Source organism: Psammomys obesus, unplaced genomic scaffold (assembly GCF_907164565.1).
Source record: "Psammomys obesus unplaced genomic scaffold, mPsaObe1.curated_primary_1811, whole genome shotgun sequence".
Classification (NCBI taxonomy): domain Eukaryota; kingdom Metazoa; phylum Chordata; class Mammalia; order Rodentia; family Muridae; genus Psammomys; species Psammomys obesus.
The window spans coordinates 6599199-6618130 of record NW_026596120.1 but is presented as its reverse complement, the minus strand read 5'-3'; the positions used below and the strand labels follow the sequence as shown (position 1 = coordinate 6618130).

General features: G+C 44.3%; 1 protein-coding gene across 2 annotated transcripts; it reads left to right on the top strand.

Annotated features, from left to right (window-relative positions):
- Window positions 1–7225: 7225 nt before the first annotated feature.
- Window positions 7226–14508, top strand: Rnf7 (ring finger protein 7). Of its 2 annotated transcripts, none has more exons than XM_055629935.1 (3): window positions 7226–7447; window positions 11925–11972; window positions 13837–14508. In XM_055629935.1, the coding sequence occupies exons 1-3, from the start codon at window positions 7280–7282 to the stop codon at window positions 13891–13893; spliced, it is 273 nt and encodes a 90-aa protein (XP_055485910.1). In that variant the 5' UTR covers window positions 7226–7279; the 3' UTR covers window positions 13894–14508. The 2 variants fall into 2 exon arrangements, with proteins under 2 accessions (XP_055485910.1, XP_055485909.1); XM_055629934.1 differs by having other exon boundaries at window positions 7238–7454.
- Window positions 14509–18932: the final 4424 nt, after the last annotated feature.

Here is an 18932-nt window from a genome sequence, read left to right as displayed (position 1 = left end):
AGGAAGGAAGGAAGGAAGGAAGGAAGGAAGGAAGGAAGGAAGGAAGGGAAGGGTGAGGAGGGAAGGAGAGAGAAGAAAAGAGAAGAGAAAGATGGAAGCAGTCTAAGCCTTTGTGGTCTTAGCAGCAGAAGCAAGAGATGATAAAGGCAGATAACAACAGAATGTTCTGGTTTAAAACAAAAACAAACAACAAAACAAGCTGGACATGCTAGCACACTCATGTAAATCCCAACACTGAAGAAGCAGGAGCAGGAGGATTGCTGCAAGTCTAAAGCCAGCCTGCTCTATAATGAGTTCCGGACCAGCCTGAGCTCACACCAAGGCCCTATCTCAACCACAAGCCCCCATAAGAAAAGCAGAATTACCCATGCTGGGGAGGGGTGACGGAATCCCCTGGGGCCAGCGGAGGAGGTTGCATCATGGGGTTCACTGAGTGGGCATTCTTCACATTTCCTGACTTCTGTTTTCCCGAGTCTTCCGAACAGTGTCACTGGTACAGAACGGGCAGAGAGGAGAACAGCAGCTGTTCTCCCCCCAGTTTGGCCAAACTGTAAGTAAACCTGTCTTCCTTTACTGGTGTCTGTCTCAGATTTTGTTTTATTTTTTTAATGAAGGAGCAGATATACGGACCTAGGTGCCTAGCAACACATGACAACCCTGTGCAGGTACAAAACATGAATAAATAAAAAAACAACCCATTTATCTGACATAATACCAGCAACATTGAGGAGTCAGAGGCTGGAGGATCTCAATGAGTTTGAGGTTAGTCTCTCTGCAGAGCAAGCTCCAGGCCAGCCAGAGTTACATGGTGAGACCCTATCTCAAAAAATAAAAATAAAAAATTGAAAATGTAGATTTTATAAATAGATCTCAGTAAAGGGAGGGGGGAAGGGAAGGACGAGAGAGGGAGACATTCTTCTTGGATTTCTCTTGCGCATGAGAAATAATGTGAAGAAAGTTATGCTCTTTATTTCAAACAGACATAAACACGATTATAAATATGGCCGTTAGGAAAGTTTAGAGACGGTGACCATTTCTGCTACCGTTACTCTTAATTGTCAAATCTGCTGGGATTTGGAGACACACCTCTGGGTGTGACTAGGTGGGTGTTTTCTGAGAGCCTTAACTGAGGCAGGAAGTCCCACCCAAAATGCGAGTGAGACCCATCCCATTGGCTAGAGGCCCAGACTGAATAAAAATGGAGACAGAGAGCTGAGCCGCAGCCTCATCTCTTTACTCCTGACTGGCCCCCCACTCCCCTCCTCCCACCGCTGTGCCCAGCTGGCCTCATGCTCCGGCTGCCGAGCACTGCCACTTTTTCCTCCTTTGAGTTCCCTCGGTTAATCATCTGGTCAGAAAGACAAGAAAAGTAGCTGGTACAACTTCCTTAAGGACACCACCCTAGATCTTTTCCAAATGAGGCAACCTAGAATCTCTGTGCCCCCCCCCCCCACCAAATGCCAGCTAGTTCATGAGAGATAGAAGAGGTACAGTTTATAGATGATAATTAGGGTTTAAAGTCTTCTCTGTCCTCTATGCACTCAGCCATTAGAGCAGCCAGAATTTTCGATGAAAAAACCTTCTGGTTTTCAGCTGTGCAAGTCAGTTAAGCTCATTGTATCCTGATTTGTCCGTCTGTGAAATACAAATTAAAAAAAAAAATAACTGGACTTGGTGGCTGGCTGTTAGGTTTCTCAGACAGTGTAAAGAGGCAGAAGGCAGAAAGAGACCAGAGGCTTTCCAGGGAAGAAGTCCAAAACCATTCGGGCTAACTTTGGACTCTGGCCTCCAGGAAAACTTCTGCCACCATGGTGGCATAGTGTGTGTTCCTTGTGTATGTGTGTACTTTTCCTCTGGTGCTGGATTCAGTCTAGGGCCCTGTGCTTGCTACATAAGCCCTCTACCTTCTCAAAGGGTTTCCTTGCACCATGTTGAGAACAGCCAGCCAACTCAATAATCAAATGCCATTACATTTGGGTGTTTTGTCTTGTTTTCCTAATATGGTGGGATCCTCAGTGCACCAGCCGCTAGGACTATCTTGACCCATAGACCCTTGAGAATCAATGGATAAAGAGTTGTCTTTGTTTTGAGTCACAAAGTGTCTTATCTTTGCAAAGCAATGTCTCCCCAATGATCTCAACAGTCATAAATCTTTTCCTCGGGATTTTACAAATATGGGAATATTGATTCCAATTACCAGAGAAGACAACACATCTATTGTCACAAAACTCTGATGTCTTTCATCTATTCTGTTTTCGTGGGTCTAATAATAGATTTAAAAATGCCACATGCACTCAACAAATCTGGTATAAAGAGATTTATTATATGGAGGTGGAGAGAGACAGACAGTGGAAGAGGATAGGAGAAGAGAAAGAGGGGGATGGGAGGGAAGCTGACAGAGAAAAGTCAGAGACAGCAAGGAAGGGGAGAGAAACTGAGTTGGAGAGAACGGGTGGGAGTGGTAGCCGGGTTATATTTGGAACATTTGGCCCAAGTGATGAAATGGGACACAGGTGGTGACATGGGACATTGTCAGGCTCCTAAAGGCCCCTGAGGGCAGGCCCGCTGAATTACCTGAACAACATAACACTCCCTCCCCCTTTTTAATTAACAAAAAACGAGGAGCCAGGGAGGGGCAGTGAGTCAGAATGAGGACGTTGGACTGTTTTCTCATGCAATGTATGTTCATTGAAAGCCTCTTGGCTGCCAGGGTAGAGAGACAGACAGACAGACACAGACACAGACACACACACACACACACACACACACACACAGAACCAAAATGTCCAGATCATATGGTAAAGGAGAAGGGGAAGTCCCTTCCTGGAAATTTCAGGGTAGAGGGCAGGGGTATGCCAGCCATACCCTGCAGCAGATAGGGACAAAGGAATGTTGGGAGAACCTGGAGCTGTTTATCCCAGTTCTGAAACACACCATTCCAGCCTTTTGTTGATAATCAATTCATAAGGGATAAAGAAATTGAATCATCATCTTTGGTTACTTCCTGCTGACACTGGGGTAGCAATAGTGGGCCAAAAGGCTGAAACGTTGGCCAAATCCAGGAAGAGCAGGCTGTTTTGCTACTCTTCAGGATCTGTGGGAACATCTGTGGCTGGGAGGGAAAGTACAGGTCTGACTTGGTTTGGTCTACAAGGTTGGACTGGAGCACCTGTGGGTAGCTACTTTGGCGCTGTCTTGGGTATAGGAAATCTGTCAGGATAGCAGAACATATATATGGGCAGAAGACAAAGTTAAGTAGGTTAGGGAGAAAATTCCTTTAGGTGTACATTTGAAACTTTTGTGAGAGTGAAAGTGAGAAACAGCTTGAACATAAGAAACATCCTTCCATTTATCTGATCCTGTTTTGGATCTGTCATCTAAGGGAAATTGAGTCCAAGTTTGGTTGCAGAGACATGTAAGCTTGGAAGCCCTTAAAGCGCGCACTAGGTGTAGGGATCTGAAATTCTCCAGAAGGCATCCCAGAGGGGAACCTGGAGGACGGGCAAATGGACCGTCCCCATGGGGAGGTAGAAGTCAGTGACCTGTGTGTCCCTGGCCTAAGCAGTCTTGGGGTGGTGTGTTCAATTAACTGAGACCAGAGTCTGAGTGGTTTGTGTGGCTTTTGTTGGGCTATAACACTAACAATGGGGATCCGTTTATCTTTCCTAAAATTCATTTCCTATGGTGCCCTGCGGTGTTTAGTTTCTTGTCAACTACCTAGGTGATTGGTTTCTTGACACAAACTAGTGTCATCTTGGAGGAGGATGAAATGACTCCATTGACTTTTAGGTAAATCTGTGGGGCATTTCCTGGTTTAATCATTGATGCGGGAGAGCCCAGCCCACTGTGACAGGTGGTTCCCCTGGGCAGCTGGTCCTTCCTAAGTTGTCTAAGAAAGCAGGCTAAACAAGCCTGGGGCACAAGCCTGTAAGCAGAATCCCTCGTGGTCTCTGCTTCAGTTCCTGCTTCCAGGTTCCTCCCCATCCTCAGTTCTTTCCTGCCTTGCTTCCCTCCATGATGGACTGTGATCCAAATGACAAGGCAAACAAACTGCTTTCTCCCTAAGTTGCTTTTGAACATGGTCTTTATCAAAGAAAGCGAACTAAGATACTCCTCCTTTTTTTAACTTCCATTTCCCTTATTCACCTGGTGTACAAACTTCAAATCTGGGCTGCCTCTTGTCTTTTCTTCTGTGAATTCTATTTGTGCAGATAGAAGCCTGTCTTTTCTCTTGCTAACCTTGTCTGTGTAATTCACAAGGACTGAATTTAAGAGGGCCTGGAGAGTTTTTCCTCTTCAACCACAGGAAAGATTGTTTTCATAAAGATGAATGCCAGGAAGGAATGAGGATCAAAGAAATAAACAGCGGAAACATTCCCTTTGTGATAGGAATAAGGTTTTTCCTGAAGGGCTTAAATATGTTTGCATTAAAAAAAAAAAAAAGTCTCTAAAATGAAACCAAGCATCTCTTCAACATTCTGAACCAAGGAATGCAGACTCTTCCACTGAAGAAGTGACGTGGAAATGCCATCCTGTCCTGATTCTGTTTGTATTTGCTTAGACAGTCCTCAGTCCTCTCCCTACCCATCTCCATTCCCACAACGGCCACATCTACCCTAACAACATGTCTGAGATTTCCATGGCCTTGACCATGGTCCAGCTGCATTAACCAAAACAATTAAACTAAGTCAAAATAGTTTTCAGGTTATAGCTGAAGCAGTCACCATGTTCTGCCAGAAATGAATGTTTCAAGGTTACTCTGTCATCTAACTTTGATGTGAGTTATGATCTTTGTGGTTTTTGCCTTTAAAAACTCTCTACCCCTGAGCTTCAGCACCAAGAGATTCTGAGGCATGAGCTGGATCTCGTCACCAATAAAGGACTCATGAATTTATTTATTTATTTATTTATTGTTTGTTTGTTTGTTTGGTTTTTGGAGACAGGATTTCTCTGTATAGACTTTGCTGTTCTGAAACTCACTCTGTAGACCAGGCTGGCCTTGAACTCACAAAGATCCGCCTGCCTCTGCCTCCCAAGTGCTGGGATTAAAGGTGCACACCACCACTGCCCAGGCTGATTTAAGAACTTTTCATTGGCTTAATTAGCGCCATCTGTATCTTTCTCCAGTGGGGTATTACAGACGCAGGTGTGAGGTCCAGAGCTTGCATGGGGGTGTCCGAACCCCTCTTCAGTTGGTAAGAGTAAGGCTAGCAGCAGACCTGAGCTGAGCCGGGCATGAAGCAGGCATGTCTGTTTTGCTTTTTTGTAGTGGCCCGCAACCACCAATAGTAACCGCCTGCACAAGGGGCTGGGAATTAAAAGAGACAGAGAACACGAAGAAGTGATGCCAAGACAGTGCTCTGATCAAGGCGCCATCTTTATTAGAGTAAATCACTTATATAGGTTTCCAAGCAAACATATCCAAGCAAAACAGGAAACTTAACCAAGAAAAACAGGAGGCTTAACTAGGCAAAACAGGAGGTGTCTGCTGAAAACAAGAATAGCGAGCCAGCATGACTTGCACATACGTGACCATTTCAGGTCCAGTGGAATGGCTACCTCACTTTTTCATCCAAGTTTTGCTATAATCCTGCCCTTGGCCTGTCTTTGATCTGAGACAAAGCCTGGTGGGAGGGGCATAAAAGCAGATCCCAGGGACCCCTCCCAGGTGGCTTAAGCTATACTTGAAGGAGCCCCACAGCCTGGGCTTTCCTTGGCTGTCCCTGCTCTGCCTTCTCCAGCGTACAAGTTTATGCATGGTGCTCTTGCACATCTGCTTGCCTATTCGCTGTCATCCATAAGGTCTTCCTGGGTGCTAGATGTCCACACTGCAAATCTTCCCTGCCTTTATTGGAAATGTCTACTTTGCTTGGAAAAACAGGAAGTGACCCTGGGTTTCCAACAGAAACCTGGTTTCAAGACTAGCTCCTTCACATGACAGTCCTATGATCATTATGTCACTTTTCTGCTTTTCATTGCTCGTACATGTAAATAAGCTTATCTCCAAGAGCCTTCCTACAATAATCCTAGGATTATTATTTATGTAACAATATTTGGTAGCATTTCCTATTTTTCACTTATTTTCGAGTGCACAGTAGAATTTTCCAGAAAATACACAGCATGTAGTATTACTGAGGTGTGTGAGTCCCAGGCCAGCCTGAACTACATAAAGTACCCTAGGCCAGCTCAGTTTAAATGACGAGACCACCTCGAAGAAGCAAGCAAATAAACCAAATCCATCTATCTTTTACAAAAGCCTTTGCAGCTCCTAAAAGCCAGGCCTAATGGTGCACACCTTTAATCTGAGGTCTCCAGAAGCAGAGGCAAGCGGACCTCTGTGAATACTAAACCATCTTGGTTTAAATATTGAGTCCAGGCCATCTGGGGCTACAGTAGTGAGCCCTTGTCCTCTCAAAACAACAGGGCGTACTGGCGAAAGCCTTTAACACCACCACTCCGGAGGTAGAGGCAAGCGAGTCTGTGAGTTCAAGGCCAGCCTGGTTTTAGAGCTAGCTCCAGGACAGACAAGGTGCCACAAAGACACCCCGTCTCGAAAAAAAAAAAAAGTAAGACCAACCCCCCCAAAAAAAAACCCAAACCAAAAAAAAAAAAAAAAAAAAAAACAAAAAAAAAAAAAAAAAAAAAAACACAACGAAAAAAGGTTAAGATCCTAATACATTTTAAGTGTAAAGAAATCCAAGATGCCTTTATCCCATCACTCGGGAGGCAGAAAAAATGAATCTCTGTGAGTTCAGGGCCAACCTGGTCTTCATAGAGTTCCAGGACAGCCAGGGCTACATAGTGAGACCCTGTCTCAAAACAAATGAACGAACAACAACAAAACAAAAAACAATGAATCGGACCTTTAAAGTCTTGACTTCAACATGTCCGCCTCCCGTGGCCATGCATATGTAGGTTATGTTTATGAAACGTCTCTCCCTACTCCGATAGTTCCCATTTGAGAGAGAAGAGACAAATAAAGACAAGCACGAGGCGGTTTCTGAGGGCTGCGAGTTTAATCCATAGAACGCAGGGCAGTTCTCGCTCACCATCCTGCCTGCTCGGCAGTAACAGGCCGGCGGCCACTACTCAGAGTCCCCGTGCAGGCCTCGCCCAGCCCTCATGACGTCACTCACCCGCGCCGGCCAACAGCTCCTCCCGGCTCCGGCTTCACGGCCGCGCTCGCGTGAGGCTTCGCGGCTGGTGCAGTGACCCTGCTGAGCCGCCGTAGCTCGCCCCTCCGCGCCCAACGTCCGCGCCGGCGTTCTGCGCCGCCGCCATGGCCGACGTGGAGGACGGCGAGGAGACCTGCGTCCTGTCGGCGCACTCCGGGAGCGCAGGCTCCAAGTCGGGGGCCGACAAGATGTTCTCCCTCAAGAAGTGGAACGCGGTGGCCATGTGGAGCTGGGACGTTGAGTGCGACACCTGCGCCATCTGCAGGGTCCAGGTGATGGGTAAGCGCCGCACGCGAAGCCGGGGCCGTGACGCGGCCTGCGGGGCGGGTCTCGCCGGCGAGTGCTGGGCCGGGCCGCCTGGCCCCGGGCGGTTCCTGCAGCAGACCTCACAGCGCCTCCCTCTCGTGGATCTGAGGGTTAAGGTGTTTGTTTGTTTGTTTATTTTTTTTCTGAGAGGCCCTCGTGTTCCTGAGGGTGGCTCAGAACGTGCCCGTTTAGCCGAGGTTGGCCTCGAACCCGTGGCGCTCCTGCCTGCACCTCCCAGATTCTGGGGGTTAAGAGCCTGCGCCACCCTGTGGAGCTCATGTCACGGCTCTGTCAGCCACGAAATGACTGCTCGACCGTTGGATTTCCGGATTCCGTGCTGCTGTTTGGCTAGCTCTTAGATTTCAGATTGACAGGACGAGTCAGAGCTCTCTTGTCTTGGATCGAGGGCCAAGGATTGCTTGATTGAGAAACGTGAAACTTCATCTTGCTCCCTTCCCACCATGGGGTGCCATTTCTTAGAGAAAAAAAAATACCACCCTGTTCTTTGTACCTTTTCAAAGAAGCTTCTTTCATAAATCATCTTCTATTTTAGTATTTTACACGAATTTAGTTGAGTTTTACATGGTTTGAGAGCTCAGTCCACCTTGAAAAGAAAACTGTCTTTATGTCCTCTGCCGTCTGTTTTCTTTTTTCTTTCTTTCCTTTCATCCTTTTTGTTTTTTGAGTCAAGGTTTCTCTATGCAGCCTTGACTGCCCTGGAACTCTGTAGATCAGGCTGGTCTCAAACTCAAACTCAGTGCCTCCCTAGTACTGGCCTTAAAGGCCAGCGCCACCACTGCCAGGCTCTCTTCCTCATCTTTAGACAGGTTCTATCTCTTGTAACCCAGCGTAGCGTTGAACTCCTGATCTTCCTGCTTCCTCCTCCCAAGTGCCGGGATTTACAGAAATGAGCCACCATGTCCGTGGCATGCCTGGGATTGAACTCCGGGCTTCCTTCATGCTAGGCAAACTGCCACCCGAGGTGCATTCCCAGCCTAACACGGTCTTCGAGAGTGGTGTTATACCTGTAACACTGTTCACTCTGGAGGCTGGAGCTGGAAGATGTCCATGTGTTTGTGACCAGCCTTGAACAAAACTAAAGCCAGGCCCAAGAGATGTTTCCACGGTTAAGAGCACTGTATGCTCTTCCAAATGGACCCGGGTTCAATTCCCAGCAGCTCACAACAGTCTGTAATGCCAATCCAAGGGATCTGACACCTTCACACTAACGCACATAAAATAAAAATTAAATAAGAGCACAGGCTCCTCTTACAGAGCACCCCAGGTCAGTTTCCCACACCCACATGGCAGCTCACAGTCCTTTGTAACTCCAGTTCCAATAGATCCAACACCTCATTCTGGTCCCAGAGGACACCATGCACAAATGGTTTTACGGTATGCAAACATTGATGCAGGTAGCATAAATATTTAGATTACCATGAGAATGCCTTAAATGGTAGTTTTAAAAAAAATGTAGTAGTTGAAATTAGTAGATTTCCTGTAGTTTGGAAACATACTCGCTTTTTGGCATTGAGACTTTTAAGCTAGAATCAAGAGATTTCTTACTGGGCACTTGAGAGCCAGAGGCAGGCGGACCTCTTGAGTTCCAGGCCAGCCTGGTCTACAGAGTTCCAGAACAGCTAGGGCTACTCAGAAAAACCCTGTTCCAAAACAACAACAGAATTACATTTATTTATTGTGTGTGTTTGCAAAGGTATGTGGGGACTTAAGAGGATGTTTGGGGGAGTGGATTCTCTCCTTCCAAGGCTTCACTCTGCTAAGCAGTCTAACTAAAAGTCTAACTGACCTTTTTTTTTTTTTTTTTTTTTAAGATTTATTATGTATAGTGTTGGGTCTGCATATACACCTGCAGGCCACAAGAGGGCACCAGATCTCATTATAGAATGGTTATGAGCCACCATGTGGTTGCTGAGAATTGAACTCAGGACCTTTGGAAGAGCAGCCAGTGCTCTGAAACCCCTAAGGCATCTCTCCAGCCCTAGAGGTTGATTTTTAAAATACATATGTCTTTAAGTATTTTTTTATTTTTATTCTGAGCATAGTGGCACACACCTTTTAATCCTGGCACTTGGCAGGCAAAAGCAGGTGGATCTCTGTGATTTCAAGGCCAGCCTGGTCTAGTGAGCTTTAAGACAGACAGACAGGTTTATGTAGAGAGCCTGACTCAGCCCACCCCCAACTTTCTCAATATTTTATTTTTCATTCTGTGTGTGTATTGAAGGTGTGTACATGTGAGTGCAGGTGCTTGTGGCTCCCTCTGGAACTGGAGCTACAGGCAGTTGTGAGCTCCGAGGCGGGCACTGGAACTTGCATCCTATTTGAGAGCTCTTTCAGAACCATCTCTCTGGCGTTGGCTTTTGATAACCTTAAAGTTACTTATTTGCATTCTTATTCCAAAATGGGCCTGTCATCCCATTGTGATATGGGTGATCTTTCTCCCTTGGGTTTTACCCATACCCCACTTCCTTCTCAAAGTGGCCATTGGCACAGGGAGGAGGCCAGTTCATCCATACAGCCAGGTTGTCAAAGTGAAAATAGAGTATGTGATTGTGATAACTTAGATGTTGCACGTGGACCTTTTGGAGCCTTGATTTCCTACTTTGTGAAGGAGGCAGCAGGCTGACCACCAGAGCCGGAGGCACACCCAAGGCAGCGTGGTGATCGGCACTACCCATTTCCTAGTGAGCTCCATGACCCGTGGCTATTTTGTCATTCCAGGGCATAAATTATTGCAGAGTAGATGCTTGGTAATGGATAAAGCTTGTGGAGGCAGAGATGTTTCATCTCTGTGGAAGAGGCCAGGATGGGGTTTTTGTTCGTTGAGGGTAAGAGTGTGCGGAAAAAAGCTATCAGTACATGTCTGTGCTTGAGCCAGAGTAAGAGGTAGGAAGCAGTCTTCAGCTCCACAGTTGCTATTTTACAGAATTACTTTTTTTGTTCTTTTTGCCTTTTAAACAAGTCGCTGTAGTTTAAAACACGCCGAGTGTGTAAAGATCTAGTCCTGGGGCTGGAGAGATGGCTTAGAGGTTAAGAGCACTGGCTGTTCCGAAAAACCTGGGTTCAGTTCCCAACAACCACATGGCAGTTCACAGTGTAATTCCAGTTCCAGGGGATATGACATCCTCATGCATGCAGGGAGAACACCAATATACATAAAGTAAAAATAAAGGAGTGTTAAAGGAGGACACGGGGAGCTTGTCCAGCACTCACAGCAGTCCTGCTGCATCAGCGTCCTCGGTGCACTGATACAAGCCTGAATCACCACGCTCACACTGTCTTCTTTAACTTCCTTTTTCTTTCTGGAGAATCGGTCTGTGATTGCAGAGGACCCGGAATCAATAGCTAGCACCAGTGTTGAACAGCTCACAAACAGCCCATGGCTCCAGCTCCAGGGGAACCCAGCACCTCTGGTCTTTAAAAGCACCCGATGCACATTTAGGCCAATACACATATTTAGGAACAAAAGCCTTTTCTGTTGATTTGAGCTTCTCTTTACCTAATTTGCACTGCTTGTACAGTTAAAGAATGAATCTGTTTCGTTGGTCCCTAAAGTATAGTACTGATTGAGTTTAGAGACTTCTTTTGTACCTAAGTAATTTATTCAAGTACTTTGCCATTGTTGGGTGAATGCATTAAGGATTAGGAGTTCAAGTCATCCTAGGCTATAGTTTGAGGCCAGCCTGAGCTATATGAAACCCAGTCTCAAAAACAAAGGAAATTTGCTTATGAAAAAAAAAATGGGAAAAGCCTTTAACTTTCAAGTAGGATATATAATCACATAGTTTAAAAATTAAGGGAATTGTGGGAACTCCTTCCTGGTCCATCCTATACTTTATTGTTGGTCAGGGCCAGGGGCACATACCTGTAATCCCAAAACTTTGAGGCAGGAGGTAAAGGCAGGATTTCAGGGTCATCACTTACCCTGTGGCAGTTGAGGTTAGAGGCAAGCGGGGGTTATGTGAGAGACCCTATCTCAAAGACAAACCTTCATTGGCGCCTTGAGTGTCCTTGTAGATCTTTATGTGTATATAAGCAAATAATAAATAGATGGGTATGGCTTTTTACAATGGTGTCTTGAAAATAAATTACCTGTAAAGTTGGTCTGTGTGACTGAGCAAGCTGGGTAGGCTTACAGTAACTTGTTATGGTAGAATTGGCATCTTTGTCTCTGACATTCTTTAGTGCTGCTGCCAAATTATCTTGTTATAAGTGTATGTAAAATTGTTAGCCCTTGTGAAACATTGATAAATTAGTAGAATGCCATGTGTTTTTTTTTTTCTCTTTAAATAGTTATTTTTAGATGACAAATTAATAATATGAGACTTATCTTCATCTCTGATCCTTGGGGCTTTTGTTTGACTTTCAAGGTCTGGGTTTCCAGCCTCCTGAACCTCAGATGAGATTCACTGTGTTTACTTTTAGATGCCTGTCTTCGATGTCAAGCTGAAAACAAACAAGAGGACTGTGTTGGTATGTGGTAATTCCTTTCTCCTGTCTTTCCACTTAAGGGTTTTCTTCTGTCTCTGTGGGAGTGTTTGGCTGTGTACTTGAAGTTGACTTTATTAAACTGGCTTTGGTGACCCAGACCTGTAAACACAGAACTGGAGACCTTGAAACTAGCTTTTGCTATGCAGTGAGACCTGTTTTTCAAAAAAGAAAAAAGGAAGAGAAAGAATGGTTTTGTCGGTACCTAAAAATAAACCATGAAGCGGTGATTAATTATGAATATAAAATGTATAGGGCAGTAAGGGGCTTGCTGAGGTGGCTCAGTAGATAAAGGTGCTTGCCTCTCAAACCTGATGACTTTGATCTCAGAAACCCACTTAAAGAGGGAAAGAGAGCTAACTCCACAAAGGTCTCTGACTTCCACGTGAAGCTGTGGCATGAATTCCCACCTATTATATGTACACATTATGAATAAAAACAAACAAAATCAGAATTAAAACTAAAAGGGAAAGAATTCTAGCAGAAGACTTTATAGTAAATAATAATAAGTAATAAAGGTTTTAGTTCTCAAAGACCTTATTGAAATAAATTTGCAAATTCTTTTATTGTTTTAATTAAGACTTGGTTATATATTCCATTCATGGTCATGATAAATATTTTGCTAAGCAGAAAGAAAAACTCTGAAAACTACAAAGCCAGTGCTGGTGGCGTACACTTGTATCTCTAGCAAACAAAAGGGTTGCTGCAAGTTAGACACCAGCCTGGTCTATATAATAGCAAATTCCAGACTTAGAGCTATGCAGAAAGACCAGAAACAGAAAGAAAAGGAGGAAGTAGGGCATAGGGAAGGGAAAGAAGAAAGGACGGACAGATTTCAAGACCGAGCATGGTGGCCTACATCTCTAGTCCCAGCACCTTGCAAGGCTCAGACAGGCCTGCACAGGAAATTCCAGGAAGCCTGAGCTGCATAAGGCCCTGTATCAGCAAAGAGCACTGGTCACAGAGAGATACCTCTCTCCAGCCACTCTGCAAATCTGATTATCAAATGAAGATCTGCACTGCTTGCTATCATGGTAGCTTTTGGTATGGTCGACTGATTTTGGTTTTTAGTCTCACTGTATAGCCCTTAGAACTTGCTGTATAGACAAGGCTGGTCTTTCAGTGATCTTCTCCTGCTGCCTCGCAAGTGCTGGGACTGGACCCCACTGGATGGCTTTTTCTTTTTTGTTATTGTTGTTTGTTTGTTTGTTTGTTTGTTTTAAAGGTTTTTTTGAGACAGGCTTTCCCTGTGTAGCCTTGGCTGTCCTGGAACTCACTCTGTAGACCAGGTTGGCCTCAGACTCAAGAGATCCACCTGCCTCTGCCTCCCCAAGTGCTGGGATTAAAGGCGCGCGCCAGCACCGCCTGGCACTGGCACATCTCGTCAGTGTAACTTACATGTGTCAACGTTTTTGTAGATGAAAATAAATATTTTGACTACTTACCCAAATTTTTTCAGGATTATGAGTCATGACTGTTTTCTTGTGTTTTTTAAAGCTATACTTTTGAACTTAGTAATTTAATTTTTAGAATATTACAACTTTTGCTTTGATAATTTCCTGAGTGAACAATGTATGTTGATAATGTCCACCCCCTGCTCAACCCTACCACTCCCCTGACTGCCCCCCCAGTGCTCCCCTCCCACTCATGTCCCCCTGAGCTTAGCTATTAAAATTGAACTGTGTCCTGTCAGTTGATTTGTGTGCTGGTTTCATTGTTTGAGTCTGAGACAGGGTCTTGCTTTGTAAACACAGTGGCCCAGAAATGGCGGCACTCCCCCCGCCATAGTGCTCACTTAACAGGCTTGCACGCCTTCTCACTTACTCGCTGTTCTTTTTCTTTCTTCCAGTGGTCTGGGGAGAGTGTAACCATTCCTTCCACAACTGCTGCATGTCCCTGTGGGTGAAGCAGAACAACCGCTGTCCTCTCTGCCAGCAGGACTGGGTGGTCCAAAGAATCGGCAAATGAGAGGTAGTAGAAGGCTCTCCTGGTGTGGTTAGCAACCCTGGATGATCTTGCCATCAAATTATGAAAGAAAGACTAAACACTCCAGGGGATTCATTCATCAGATAGAAAGGATGATGTGCGGTCTTTTGAGACTCATCCAAGGCATGGTTTAGCATTTTGTTGTTTAGTTTCGAGAAATTCTCTACAATGAAGAAGATAATTTATTAAAAAATGCCCTTTCCTACCTCGGTCGTGTGTGTGGTACGTACTGCTTAGAAGAGCTATAAGAAAGAGAACACTAAAAATGGAACGGTCCTTATTGTTTGTCACTACACAAGGTCTGTGAGAGCATTGCATTCACAGAAGAGCATTTTTGTATTTATGCTTGATTGGATAAAAAATAAATAAAAGAATGTTACAGTAATAAAATGCATTTAAAAACCCAACTCCTACCCACTGCTCCTAATAACTTTTTGTTGTTGGGAGAGAGGCAACCCAGGGTTTCTTCATTTGCTAAAAGGATTTTAATTTTAGGTCAGTGAAGAAGGTAAATAAAATGTAACTTTCAGGTAAATGGGATGTTGTCTCCTAAGTTCTCCGTCTTTGACTCCTCAAGGAAACCTGGATTGCACTCACTGTTCAGTCACGTAGTTTTAAAGAATTGTTTTCTGTTTCTGGTAAGGTTATGCCAAAGTATTAGTGGGAAAGTGCTTACCAGTATAACACTGGAGTTTATTATGCAGTGTTTTAATAAATGAAACACCCTGCTTTGAGTTATTAAAATTTTGTTTATGCTCTTAAACTTATTCAACTAATTTGTCAAGTAAATAATTTGAAAGAAAATTAATATACTCTGTTGGCAGTAAAAATTAATTGAAAACACACAAACCGTCAGACTCATCCATTGGTTCTGGGGAGATGTCTCAGTAAAGTGCTGTGTAAGTCTGAGAACCAGAACTCCAGTGAAAATGCTGGGCATGGCAGCCCAACCCTGGTGCTCAGCAGGTGGAGACAGGATTCCTGGTGCTTGCTAGCCAACCTAGAGCCAAATTGATAAACTTGGGTCAGTGAGAGACCCTGTCTCAAAAAAATAAGATGGAGAACAATTGAGGAAAACATTGACATGAGCCTCCGACCTGTGAACACACACAAAATCTCATTCAAAGGTTATTTGGGTTCATAATTTTTTATTCTGAAGTGGAAATTTTTTATACTGAAGTGGAAATTTAAAGGGGGGGGTAGAGAGGTAGCCTAGTAGCTTAGCAATTAAGAGCTCTTGCTACTCTTGTAAAGGACCCAGATTCAGTTCCTAGCCCCTCCATTGCAGCTCACAACTGTCTGTAACTCCAGGAATACAACATCCTCTTCTGGGCCCACATGTATATAGTGCCCATATAAGCATGCAGAATCACAAACATGCAGGCAAACACTCATGCACTAAAAAAAAAAATTTAATAGTGTTTGTTTTTTTCTTTTGATTTTTCAAGACAAGGTTTCTCTTTCTCTGTGTAATATTCTTGGCTGTCCTGGAACTCTGTAGACCAGGCTGGCCTCGAACTCAGAGATCTACCTGTCTCTGCCTCCCAAATGCTGGGATTAAAGGCATGCACCACCACACCTGGCTTAATAGTGTTTCTCAGTGTGTTTAAAATAAAAATTTAGATTTATGGAGGGTTTTTTTTTTTTCCAGTGGATGACAGGATCTGAGACAGGGTCTTACTATAGCCCTCCCTGGAATGAAAGTGAGTGGAGGTTGGTTTCAGACTATGGCAAGCTCCTTGCCTCTGCCTCCCAAATGCTAGGATTACAGGTTTGCACCACTGTGTCTGATTGAGTTATATTTTTACTTTTTTATTAGTCCAGTTTTTCTGAAATTTTTGCTTTTGTCAGCAGACTCCCTGAAAGAGTATGGGTAAATATTTTCTAAATTTTCTAGGTACTAAAACCAGGTACAAATGTTTTCAGTCATTGAGATGTGTCTGTCATTGTGTAATTAACTATTAGTAGCTTCTCTGACATTTTTTTAAGCTTGTAGTCATAAAGTGTGAACCAGGTATCTTTGACTTTGCTGTAAAGAAGGAAGTAAGCTGCCTGTCATGTTCCTTGGGTGGTTTTGACAGTTCTTAAGTGAAATCTGGAGGGCGGTGGTAATAAGTCTGTGTTCCACCCGTCGACACTATCTGATAAAGCCCTAGTGATGCTGCACTCAGCATCTGGGGGTGGAGAGGAGGAGGGATTGAGACAAAGCTTAGCTCTGAGCCCAGTCGTCTGCGTAGCCAGCCAAGAGTTCCGTACATACTGTTTGACCAGGAGAGACATGCGGAGGTGCTTGAGTTGTAGGTTCCAAAACCATCAGGGAGCCTTTTCTCTCCAGATGAGATGATATTTAATGTCTTTATTCACATGTTAATGAACATTATTTTAGAGCTGTAAAATATGTAAACAACAGTTCGGTTCTTAGGCTCCCGACATGGTCAACAGTTTCCTGCTGTAGAGTGTGGATAAAGCGTGAGAACATGCATGTCACAGGGTACTCTCTTCAAGCCGACTCCCTGTCTCCCTGCTGTGCCCCATCCCCAGAAGTTCCGTTTCCAGAACCTTTCTCTGGAGGCTGGTCTGGCTTCCTTGGAACAGCAGTTTTGGGTATTGGACGGATTGGCTGTATTGTGCTGGCACAGCCTGTCAGAGGCACCCTAATGGCACAGGAGTGACATGAGGTTCGCTTTGTGTCGGGGATTGAATACAAGGCCTTGCACCTGCTACCTTTGCCCAAGTGACCACCATCCTATGAGGAAGGTTTTGTAGAGCCGAGTGTTGGTATGTGTGAAATCCAGACAAAGTTGCTTTTCTTTTTTAATTGAAGCCCTCTCTTGGTGTGAACGCATACATTCAGGCAGAGTACTGTATGAATAATCTTTTTAAAAAGGAAAAATACATTGTCTTTTTTTAAAGTTATTTCGAAGAAGTAGTAGTCTTGTGGTTCTGAAATGAAAATGACAAGTTTCCAGTGTTTAGTAAGATCATGTGTAAATCATGTTTAAGGAAATTGTGTGATACGACATATACCTGTATCCACAGCAATTGGGAGGCTTAGGCAGAAGGATGGCTTATATAGAGACCTGGTTAAACCAAGAAAAAAGGTTACAGATTTAGATATAAAGAAAGTAGGACTGTAAGTATAAATGTTTGTATTTGAAACTGCTCTGTGTTGGGCATTTTAACGGTGTGCCCAAACACTGAAAATATTTGATATTTACACCGAGTTGCTCTTAGCACATTTTACTTGTTCTTCAACTCAAACTGGCTCCAAACTTTTTGTTAGAGATTTATTTATTTATTTATTTATTTATTTATTTATTTGTTTATTTGTTTATTTATTTATTTAGTAGGCAGTGTTCTGCCTGCATGTATACCTACACACCAGAAGAGAGCACCAGATCTCATAATAGATGGTTGTGAGCCACTATGTAGTTGCTGGGAGTTAAACTCAGGACCTCTGGAAGAGCAGCCAGTGCTCTTAACCGCTGAGCCATCTCTTTAGCCAGCACCAAACTCTTGATCCCCCCTCCCTTGAAGCCCTATATCACCACACCTATCACACTGCCCTTTCATCATCCCTTTCTCTCATGGCTAGGTTTTGTTCAGCAAGGTATGTCCCCTAGGGACAAGCTTTTTCAGTCACTTGATATTATTGATAATGGCTGAGACTTACCCAGGGGACTGACTGGCTAGGTATGTCACCTCTCAATACCTGTTTCCATGTTTGTGGTAGTCATTCCAGCCTCCCTGGATTGAGCATCTAGGACTGTTATTTTTCTCCTTGGCGTGATTAAATACTAGGCAGCTTAAGGAAGGGTCTGTTTTGGTCAGAGGAGGCAGCCTGAAGCAGGAAGCAGAGATGAATGCCGTTGCCCAGATTACTTTCTGCTTTGTGTTCAGGAAGAGCGCCAGCACATGGCGTGGTACTGCCACAGTTAGGGTTGGCCCTTCTACCTCAATTAACCCTAACTAGAAACTCCCTCGAAGGCAAGTTCCAAACTGTGGCTCCAAGGTGTTTCTAGAAACTGTCAGGTTGACAGTATAAACATCACAGGGATTAAATAGATAAATGAAGGAGTGCCTGGTGCTGGTAAGAGCTGTTCAACTTTAACATCTGTGAAAGCTTTAGCGGAAGTATGTTCCATTATAGGGTAATCCCCTCCCCCACCAAGAGTTCTCAATCAAAAACAAACAAACAAAAAAAAAAAAAAAACAGAAGATGAGGCAGAAGAGAAAGTAAACAATGCAGGTGTAACACAGAGCCAGGCCTTAACTACTTCCCAATAGTTAACAATATTTTCAGATTTATATTTAAAAGTTCTGTAAGCTGGGTGTGATAGTATGCAGCTGTAATCCCAGCCCTCCGGGAGGCAGAGGCAAGCAGCTCATTGTGAGTTTGAGTTCAAGTCCAACCTGGTCTACAAAATGAGTCCAGGACAGCCAAGGCTACACAGGGAAACTCTGGTCTGGAAAAAAAAAAAAAAAAAAAAAGGCTTTGTAAATATTGAAAGTTTAGAGGCCAGGTTTGGTGGTGCACAAGGCAGAAGCAGATCTCTTGAGTTTGAGACCAGCCTGGTCTACAGAGGGAGTTCTAGGACAGCCAGGGGTACACAGAGAAACCCTCTCTCCGAAAATAGAAGAAAGTAAGTTTAGTTTTAGAGTTTCTTTGTAGGGTCTTTGTCTTTTTTATTTTGATTGAGATGGAATCTTATGTAGCCCGAGATGGCCTTGAGCTTTCTGCCCTCCTGGCTCCACTTTCCAAGTGCTGCACGGTCATCCAGTTTATCCTAGCATGAGTGCCGCCGTTCTGCTGGCTGAGGTGTTCTTGCTGGGTAGAAACCATGGTTCAGGTGCTGGGATTTGCAGCTTTTGTATCCCTCCGTGTTTGACAATGATGGCAGCAGCCTCCGGTGCCCTCTACTGATGTTTACAAGTGTGTGCCCAAGTTGGTATTCCTTA